Consider the following 10823-nt stretch of genomic DNA (forward strand, 5'->3'; position numbering starts at 1 on the left):
AATAGAGCTGGGAGTGTAGCTGAGAGGTAGAACACCCCTGGGTTCAATCCTCAATACCCCCCAAAAAAAGAAGAAACGTAGCAACCACTGCAAAGCCACACAGCCCGACCCCAAACCTTAAAAAGGCAAACCCAGCATTTTGCACGGAAACTCAATCACTGCGGCCTGTAACAGTTCCCACACAGCCAGCTGGTTTGTTGCCAAGTTTACAAATCTTTGGCCGCATATTGCATCTATGCAGAAAACTGGACCAAAAGCAAATCCAAAGAACTCCGTGCACTCAGGAAAGGCATTCAGGGTTTGCTAATCTCAAAAAGGCAGACACCTAGGCAGGCATGCTGGTGCACGCCTGTAATCCCAGTACTTGAGAAGCTGAAACAGGAAGATTGCAGGTTCCAGGCCAACTTCAATAATTTACCCAGACCTTCAGCAACTTAGCTAGACCCCATATCAAAATAAAATTAAAGCTGGGCATGGTGGTGCACGCTTGTAATCCCATCATACAGGAGGCTGAGACGGGAGGATCGAGGTTCCCAGACAGCCTCAGCTACTTAGTGAGGCCCTCTGCAACTCAGTTTGACACTGTTTCAAAATAAAGAATAAAAAATAGGGCTGGGGGTGTCACTTAGAGGTAGAATGCCCCTGGGTTCCATCCCCAGTACCACAAAAAACAAAAACAAAAAAAATTAAAAATAAAAAATAAGCCGAGAGTGGTGGCGCACGCTTGTAAACCCAACACTTGGGAGGCTGAGACAGGAGGATCGAACAGGTTCAAAGCCAGCCTCAGCTACTTAGTGAGGCTCTCAGCAACTCAGTGAGACCCTGTTTCCAAATAAAGTATAAAATAAGTCTGGGAGTATAGCCCAGAGGTAGAAAAACCCCTGAGTTCCACCCCCAGTACCACAAATAAATTAATTAATTAAATAAGGCTGAGGGTGTAACTCAGAGGTAAAACACCCCTGGGCTCAATCCCCAGTACCCTACCCCCCAAGAAAAAAATAAAACACAAGCCAGGCGTGGTGGTGCACACTTGTAATCCCAGTAACTTGGGAGGCTGAGACAGAAGGATTGCGTAGGTTCAAAGCCAGCCTCAGCTACTTAGTGAGGCTCTCAGCAACTTAGTGAGACCCTGTTTCCAAATAAAATATAAAATAGGTCTGGGAATGTAGCCGGGAGCATGTCATAAGAGACAGCTGGTAGTCAGGCGTGGTGGCCCAGCATTTGGGAGGCAGAGATCGGAGGATCAAGGTTCGAGGACAACGTCAGATAATTAGTGAGACAGTGAGACCCTGTTTCAAAAAATAAAAAAACTAGCCGGGCATGGTGGCACACGCTTGTAATCCCCATGCTTGGGAGGTGGAAACAGGAGGATTTGTGCAGGTTTGAAGCCAGCCTCACTGGCTTAAGAGACCCTGTTTCCAAATAAAAATATAAAATAGGTCTGGAAGTGTAACCCGGAGGTAGAAGGGTTTCCAGGAACCCCAGTACCACCAAAAAAAAAAAAAAAAAAAAAAAAGACTAAAAAAATAGGGCTGAGGGTGGAGCTCAGAGATGCAGTGCCCCTGGGTTCCATCCCCAGTACTGAAAAAAGAGAGACAGTCAGACAGAAAGACACAGCTGGTGAGGACTTAAGATTCCTGGTGCTTGGTTCTCAGACCAGAGCACAATTAAAAAAGACCGTCTAATGAGCCTCCTTCCAAGTGTGTCATGCCTTAGTGAGACCTGAACCCACCTCCAGAGCCCCAGGAGCTGGGCCTGCCTTCCACTGCACAGGAATTAGCAGCCAGCTCACACCCCTCTGCAAAAGAAGAAGACCTCCTGCCGGAGTCTCCAGCAGTAATTCTCCAAAGAACTTCAGAGAAGAGCCACAGGGCTCCTTAGCAGGAAGGCCAGCAGAGCCCCGGCGCTGAACAGGTACCTTATTTTTATCAGCCGCCATTCCAAAGTCTGCACACCTGTGCTCCACAAACATGTCGCTCTCAACAAAGCTGCCAGGGTCCAGCAGGAGACTGATCCGCTCCCTGGCGGTTAGCTTGCCCTAAAACACAAGGAAGGCCGCTCAGTGATGTCCTTGTCCACTCCGTGATGAAGTAAGGGGTTTTCGTGAGAGGCCTATCCTTCAAACTGAGGCAAAGCCTCCATTCCGGCCTGACCTACCCAAGGCAGATGGGTGTTATTTTTATTTATTTATTTATTTATTTATTTATTTTGGTACTGGGGATGGAACCCAGGAGCATTCTACCTCCGAGCTCCACCTATTTTTTATTCTTTATTTAGAAACAGGTTCTCACTGAGTTGCAACGGGCCTCACTAAGTAGCTGAGGCTGGCTGCAAACCATGATCCTCCTGTGTCTCAAATGCTGGGATTACAAGTGTGCGCCACCACGCCCGGCTTCAGATGGTGTCATCAGTAGACTTCACTGGAGACAGTGAGCCAAGCCGGGTGGGCAGACAGGAGGAGCCACCCAACTGAGGAAGGTAAATGACCCCGGAACGAGATAACTAGTTCCACAAACACTTATGGAAATATAATAAGAAGCCTTAAAAAGAAAGGAGAAGCAGAAGGAGGTAAAGTAAAGCGGGCTTCGTGACAGGTCTCCAGCGATACTCTCAGATCCCTCTAGGCTAGCCTGCAGACGCCACCTCACCCAGCCCAGGTCCTCGCACCCGAGGTCGCCTGCCTCCTGCCTCTCCTGCCTCTAAGACCACCTCTTCCTTTCCCTCCTACACCCTTCACCTTCTCTGGGGGCCCTGCTTAAGGTCCCCACAGCAGGCTGCTGCGGAATAAATGGGAAATGAGACAGAGAGTGCTACAGAGCTCCAGGGGGTGGCAAAAGAAGCCTGGCGCGGTGGCACATGCTTGTAATCCCAGCATTCAAGAGGCTGAGACAGGAGGATCGCGGTTCACAGACAGCCTTAGCGACTTAGTGAGGCCCTCTGAAATTCAGTGAGGCCCTGTTTCAAAATAAAAAGTTAAAAATAGGGCTGTGGGTGGAACCCGGAGGTAGAATGCCCCTGGGTTCCATCCCCAGAACCGCAAAAAAAAAAAAAAAAAAAAAAAAAAAAAAAGGCAAAAGAACAAAAAATCCTGTGTAGAGCTGAGGTTGAAACCCTTACTCAATGCCGGGCGTGGTGGCGCACGCTTGTAATCCTCGCGCTTGGGAGGCGGAGACAGGAGGATGGCGCAGGTTCGAAGCCAGCCACGCTGGCTTAAGAGACCCTGTTTCCAAATAAAAAAAGTATAAAAAATAGGTCTGGGAGTGTAGTCCAGAGGTAGAAGGGCTTCCAGGAACCCCAGTACCACCAAAAAATAAAAAAGAAACCCTTACTCCATCAAGAGTCTCTTCTGCTTGCGTTCCCTAAGCCTTGGCCCTAGCCAGATACCCTGGCTTACTGTACTTCCCCCCCACAAAAAAAATCTTCAAGTTGGCTACTTTTTCTCCTTTAGGAGAGAGGCCCAAACCAGTACAGCTGTATTAAAACAAACAGGAAATCCTATACACCATTGCGTAAAGGAGATTAAGTTTTGGGGAAAGCGATATATGTTTATAAAGAATTATCTAAATATCCATAACCCTTTGACCCACTAATTCCACTTCTAGGAAATCTAGCCTATGGAAATAATCCAAAAATTGCTTAAAAGGAAGTGGAAGACTGCCTCCTGGCTCCATCAGCTCTGGAGGCTCCACCCGAATGCAGCAGGACCTGCCCAGGGAGGCCCAGCCGTCCCCTCACCCCACAGAGCAGCCCCAGAGGAGGGAGGGGGACACTCCCCACGCCACAAACCGGCAACCAAAGTACAGTTCATTCCCAAGGGTCAAAAAGGAATACTCAGCCAGGCGTGGTAGGCAGGCTTGTAATTCCAGTTGTTGGGAGGCTGAGACAGGAGGATTGAAGGTTCGCAGACAGCCTCAGCGACTCAGTGAGGCCTCCGCAACTCAGTGAGGCCGTTTCAAAATACAGAATAAAAAATAGGGCTTGAGAGTGTAGCTCGGACGTAGAATGCCCCTGGGTTCCATCCCCAGTACTGAAAAAAAAAAAAAAAAAGGAATACTCACCCTCAGGTGTTGGTCACATTGGAATTTATGCCCTGTGAATCGACACTCGATTTAGACTTAAATAAGGAGCTGTTGGAATCTCACAGAGGACTTCAGCCCTCCCCACTCTGGGCAGTGCCTGAGTGCCCTTCACCTGTAGGAAGAGCACTTCCAATCCTCTTGCTGATGACCTACCTCACCCAGCACTTGGGTCCTGACTCACCCAGGAGACAGGGATACCTGAGTCTGGGGTCACCTCTCCCAGCTAGCTGCTTCTGCTGCTGAAGGGTCCTCTCCCCGCAGTGGGCGGCAGCGCCTGAGCTGCTCAGTCCAGCCAAACAGCGGCCTGCTGAGACCCTGGCCCTCGGCGGGTACAGATGCAGCAAGCTCCCCACGTGGGCACAAATGCCACCCCAGGCTAATGTGAACTCGCCCAACGAACGTTCCTACCAAGTGCCACATGCTTCTCCTCCCATCGTGGAGCGAGAACCTGTCACCCTTCTTTCGGGGGACAGGACAAGAATATGCAGGTGTTTTTTTTTAATTGTCTCTTTTGCTTTGCTATCTCTAGTCTACCAATAAGATCGTGAGAGAATAAATATTACCATCTTCTGATTATGATAAACTGATTCTTAGAGATTAATTTGCCCAAAACTTTATAACTGTTAAGGGGCGAGCTGGCTGGAGCCCAGCCAGGTCCGTCTAAAATTGCAAGGAGACAGCGGCGAGTGACAGAGCACGCAGATGTTCATACCAGTGTGTGTGGCGGGGGTAGTGGGGATGGAACCCAGGGGCATTCTATCCCCGAGAGACATCCCCAGCCCTATTTTTTATTCTTTATTTTGAAACAGGGTCTGACTGCGTTGCAGAGGGCCTCACTAAGTAGCTGAGGCTGTCCGCGAACCGCGATCCTCCTGCTTCAGCCTCCCGAATGCCGGGATTACAGGTGTGCGCCACCACGCCCGGCTGTATTCTTCCCAGTCTTAATCTCGGGCGGAAAAGAACCCAGGCTCTCAGGTGAGCGTCCTCGCCACGCCCCTCCCTGCACGGCGCTGATTGGCTGGGAGGCCTCGGGCGCCACGAGCCAGGCGCGCCGTGATAGGCTAGAGGCGAGGGGCGGGGCTCGCTCCGCCCCCGGGACTCACTCGCTGGTGCTGCGCATCGATTCGGCGCTGGCCTCCCCCGAGCAGCGCTGCGCGGCGCTTGTTCTCAATCCGCTCGTCCACGGAGACCGGCTGGCTGCAAAGGCTGCGGATCGCAGCGCGGAGCCCACTGGCGACAACGCTGAGCCTCGCTCCAGCTGCCACCACCCGCAGTGCCGCCGCCATTTTTGCTCCGCCTGCTAACCTTTTAGAAGAGCACCTGAGCACGCATGCGCATAAGGCGTGGGCCCGTGAGGCCTGCGCCTGCGCAGTGTCGGCGCCAGTGAGCCAGTGAGGGCTGGGCTGGGCTGGACTGCAGAGCGCCCGCCCTCGCCCAGGCCCAGGCTGTTCTCCAGGGGTTTGCAGAGGAAAAAGCTGGGTCGGGGCGATCTTGTGCCCTCTTTGATGCGCGAAAAAGGATATTTATCCTTAGGCTTCCTTAGCTTTCTAGATCCCTAGCTTTTCATCCCTCTTCCTCGACATTTATTGGACGCTGTGCCAAGGGTTGGTTTTTGCACTACCACGCACGAGTTCATCTTTGTGTGTGTGTGTGTGTGTGTGTGTGTGGTACTGGGGGTGGAACCCAGGGCTTTCTACCTCTGGGCTATACTCCCAGACCTATTTTATATTTTATTTGGAAACAGGGACTCACTAAGTTGCTGAGAGCCTCACTAAGTAGCTGAGGCTGGCTTCGAACCCGTGCGATCCTCCTGTCTCAGCCTCCCAAGCGCAGTGATTATTCAAGCGTGCACCACCACGCCCGGCTCGGCACGAGTTTATATCTTAATATCACAGACAGGCAAATGAAGCACTCAGGGGTGGAGTGATTTAATCTAGAGCCAGAAATGGAGAGATGGTAGAGCCGGGAGTCAAACTCAGGAAGGCTCCATGCGCCAAGTATTGAGGATCCTTACTCTCTAATGAATGAGTGGTTCTCTAAGAGGACCATGCTTTAAAGAAAAAAGAAAATGATTCGTGACACTTGTTAATGAACGTTACAGAGACGGGGGTGGTGGCACACCTTTGTAGTCCCAGTGCATGGGAGGCAAAGGCAGGAGGATGGCAGGTTCACAGCCAGGTTCACAGCCAGCCTCAGCAATTTAGTGAGGCCCTCTGCAACTTCATGAGACTCTGTTTCAAAATAAAAAGTAAAATAGGACTGGGGGTGTATCTCGGAGGTAGAATGCCTCTGGGTTCCACCTCCAGTACCTAAAAAGAAAAATGTAAAGATAACTGCAGTAGGGTTCTGGGGCTTTTTGTTTTGTTTTTTGGGGGGGTGATATTAGGGATTGAACTAGGGGCCTGAACCTAGGGGATTGAACAATCCTAGGGATTGAACCTTAACACTGAACTAGCGTAGAACCAACGGGTTCTACCTCTGAGCTACATCCCCAGCCCTATTTTATTTTGAAACAGGATCTCCCTAAGTTACCTAATGCTGGCCTTGAACCTGTTATCCTTCATCTCAGCCCTCCAGGTTAGAGGCATCATGCACCAGCACAAGAAGACCCAGTATCTGGCCTTGAGTCTTCCCGAGGGCAAGCGTGGTGCTCAGGCATACCTGGGGGACGGTATGCAGAGCCTGGTCAGACACCTTGGAAGGAGGATTCTGGCTGAACCGACCCAGCAGGGTTCTTGCTAAAACCGGACTCTACAAGGAAGGACAGAGGAGTCCAGGTCAGGTCTGTTCTAAAGAGCTCAGCAGAGCCTGACCAAAGCTTGGTCAGGGAAAGAATCTGATCAACACAGCAGCTTTGGCATCACCTGGGAGCCAGTTGAAAATGCAAACTCTCAAATGCTCAGACTCCAGGGCAGACCCACTGACTCAGAACCTGGGGGTGTGGCCAGTGATGTGTTTGACCCTTGACCTTCAGTTAATTCCGATGCTTACTAACATTTACCAACTATTGTCTCAGAGGCTGGAGACTGAACTGTTGAATCCCTAGCCAGCAGGCAGTTCTTCCAGGCAAAGTACAAGGTGTACATTTCTCATTCTTAGCCGGGGAAAACTGCCAAAGTTGATCATTAACCCTTCCAAGATTCAGCTCATAGCCAGGGATTTCAGAAAGTCCAGATTCCGGCCCAGAAGTTTAATGTTAATGTCATTCAATTTAGCAACCACTGTGGAGCACTTGGGTGCCAAGAAGTGACTATCGGTCCTATTTGCATTTCCTGGGGTAAGAACGGTTCCCCTACATGTATGTGGAGGCTGGCAGTCCAGGCTGACGTCTCCTGGCTCGACAAAGCCCCCTGCCTCTGCCTGACTTCATAGTGGACGCTCTTGGTCCCACACTTGGGCCCGGCTTTAAGGACCGCACCAACCTAGATGAGGTGGGCTGGCCTTTGTCTAGAGGGGAAGATTTGAGCAATGCCGGGTGAGTCAAAGAGAATGCCTCCAAGAAGCCTGGCTTGTTCACATCCACAGACACTTGGCTGTGGCCCCAGCTTAGGGGGAAAATGGTGGTAAATAAAACTAGAAAGTGCCAGATGTGGTGGTGCACATTTATAATCCTAGCACTTGGGAGGCTGAGACAGGAGGATCGTGGTTCATGGCCAGCCTCAGCTACATAGTGAGGCCCTGTAATCCCAGTACATGGGAGGCTGAGACAAGAAGATGAAGGTTTGTGGCCAGCCTCAGCCACTTAGTGAAGCCCTCTGCAACTTAGTGAGACTCTATTTCAAAAAAAAAAAAAAAAAAAAAAAAAAATTGCAGGGCATGGTGGTGTACGCTTGTAATCCCCGCACTTGGGAGGCTGAGACAGGAGGATCACACAGGTTCGAAGCCAGCCTCAGCTACTTAGTGAGGCTCTCAGCAACTTAGTGAGACCTTGTTTCCAAATAAAGTATAAAATAAGTCTGGGAGTATAGCCCAGAGGTAGAAAAACCCCTGAGTTCCACCCCCAGTACCACAAATAAATTAATTAATTAAATAAGGCTGAGGGTGTAAAAAACAAATTTTTTAAAATAGAGCTAAGGGGCCAGGCATGGTGGTGCATGCTTGTAATCCCCACGCTTGGGAGGCGGAGACAAGAGGATCACACAGGTTCAAAGCCAGCCGTGCGCGCTGGCTTAGGAGACCCTGTTTCCAAATAAAAATGTAAAAATAGGTCTGGGAGTGTAGCCCGGAGGTAGAAGGGCTTCCAGGAACTCCAGTACCAAAAAAAATAGAGAAAGAGAGCTAAGGGGCCTAGCTCAGAGGTAGAATGCCTTTGAGTTCAATCTCCAGTACCACCAAATAAATACATAAATACATAGATAAGAAATACTAGCCAGGCTTGATGGTGCATGCCTCCAATTCCAGTATTTGGGAGGCTGAAATAGATGGATCACAGGTTCGAGGACAGCCTCAGCAAGTAGTGAGACTCTCATCAACCTAGTGAGACCCTGTTTCAAATTAAAAATAAAACATAGAAAGCTGGGTGTGGTGGCACACACTTGTAATCCCAGCATTTGGGAGGCTGAGACAGGAGGATCGAGGATCGCAGCCAGCTTCAGCTACTTAGTGAGGCCCTCCACAACTCAATGAGACCCTGTCTCAAACTAAAGAATAAAAAATAGGGCTGGGAGTATAGTTCAGAGGTAGAATCCTCTGGGTTCCATCCCCAGTACTGGAAAAAACAAAAACAAAAACATAGGGTTGGGGTTGTAACTTAGAGGTAGAGTGCCTCTGGATTCATTCCCCAGTACCACGCACAAAAAAAGGGAATCCTATTTCTATTTCATGGCCTCATAAGGTTTAAATGTGAGCATGTATATAAAACACCTGATATAATGCATGGTAGGCGTGAGGCGCTCATTAGGATTACCTAAGATGACTAGTGGTCTTCTGGACTAATCCTACGCATCTGAAATGCTCACGGATAGTCAGAGTGAAAGGAGGGCAACGCCGTTCACGGTGCTCTCTCGCTTCCGTCCACAAGGAGTTGGGCCCGGGATGTCCATCTTGTCTGGCTGTTCCAGGCTGGTCAGTGACGTCCACAGCGAGAACAAGCGAGAGAGATAAAAGGAGTCAATGGAAGCGGCCACACGTGTTCCGTCTAGGTCTTCAGAGAAGCGATGCCAAGAGGAGAATTAAACGTGTAAGACGTCAAGGAAGAAAACTACCTGTGAAGAGAGCCGCAGAGAGGCTGGAGGGCCACCAGCTTGCAGCTCAAGTCTGCCCAGTCCAGGAGTCATGGTTTAGATTTACAATGTTCCAGGATTTCCTCATGTGTAAACAAGGCAGCCATGCTCAGACGTGGGACCTGGTTGCTGGGAAAGGGTCCTTGGGAATGAGGCCAGGAACTGTGTTTTCCCTAGGCCAGCTGATACAGCGACTTCCTTCTCTTCTCTTCCATTCCACCATGAGTTGAAACAAAATCAAAATCAGTCAGTCAATCAATCTCTCTCTCCTCCCTGTTATGTTGCCCTGAGGACCTGCAGCCCCGGCTCCTGCTCAGAAACCCACCTAACATGAATAGAAATCTCCAGAACAGTGAGCGTATAAAATTCTTCTTCCTCTAGGTTTTATGTGTCAGGAGTTTGGGTCACAGTGGTGAAAAATGCTGGATAAGGCCGGGCGTGGTGGCGCGCACTTGTAATCCCAGCATTCGGGAGGCTGAGACAGGAGGATCTCGGTCCGCGGCCAGCCTCAGCTACTTAGTGAGGCAACTCAGTGAGATCCTGTTTCAAAATAAAGAATAAAAAAAATAGGGCTGGGGGTGTGGCTCGGAGGTAGCATGCCCCTGGGTTCCATACCCCATACTGAAAGAAAAAAAAAAAAAGGAAAAGAAAATCCTGGATAAACCACAGAGAGAGAAGGAAGGAAGGGGGAACTTCTTAGCCTCCTGAAGTCTTAAGTTTATCAAGGCCATTGGGGAGCCTGGAGCCCAAGCATTTCTGCCCCACTGGGCTGGGAGCAGCGGGAGGCAGGTGCGGTCCCAGTGCAAATGCGCAGTGAATTCCAGAGCGAGGCAGGCTCAGGTCACTTACATTCTCCAGTGTCCGGGATCTTCTCACCAGAGGTTTTGGGTGCTTAGGAGTAAAGGGAAGGAAGGAGAGGAAAACTTGGAGCACAGTTGCCAGACATGTGAAAAGAGAGAATTCCAAAGACTTTTATTGTGCATTAGTAATGCACATTTCTCCTTAGTATCATTTTGTTTTACTTGGATTTTGTACCTGAAGAAAAAGTGAAGTGCTTTATTTTATTTATTTATTTTTTATGTTAGAAGGAACCCAGGGGTATTCTACTCCCAAGCTACACCCCCAGCCCTATTTGCTATTCTTCATTTTGAAACAGGGTTTCAAAATAAGTTGCAGAGGGCCTCACTAAGTAGCTGAGGCTGGCTGCGAACCCTGATCCTCCTGTCTCAGCCTCCCAAGTATTGGGATTACAAGCATGTGCTACCACGCCCGGCTTGAAGGTGAAATATATATGTGTATATATATTGAAATATATATACATATATACAAATGTATATATATATATATATATATATATATATATATATGTACACACACTTTTTTTTTGGTGGTACTTGGGTTCCTGGAAACCCTTCTACCTCCGGGCTATACTCCCAGACACCTATTTTTTTTTTAATATTTTTATTTGGAGATAGAGTCTCTTAAGCCAGTGAGGCTGGCTTAGAATCTGTGTGATCCTCCT

At 49.4% G+C, this 10823-nt stretch overlaps 1 protein-coding gene across 2 annotated transcripts in view; it reads right to left on the reverse strand.

Moving 5' to 3' along the window:
* PCCB (propionyl-CoA carboxylase subunit beta) overlaps positions 1–5380 on the reverse strand; it is a gene marked incomplete at both ends in the record, with an annotated part of 29072 nt that extends 23692 nt beyond the window's left edge. The window contains 2 exons of one of the 2 annotated variants that reach the window (XM_080695849.1): positions 1919–2038; positions 5183–5380. In XM_080695849.1, coding sequence (XP_080551975.1) covers positions 1919–2038; positions 5183–5365 — 303 coding nt within the window. The remainder of the gene's footprint in view (positions 1–1918; positions 2039–5182) is intronic. The other variant, XM_080695848.1, reaches the window with a different exon arrangement.
* Positions 5381–10823: the final 5443 nt, after the last annotated feature.

The sequence above is a fragment of the Muscardinus avellanarius genome, assembly GCF_963383645.1.
Source record: "Muscardinus avellanarius genome assembly, chromosome: 5".
Taxonomy (NCBI): domain Eukaryota; kingdom Metazoa; phylum Chordata; class Mammalia; order Rodentia; family Gliridae; genus Muscardinus; species Muscardinus avellanarius.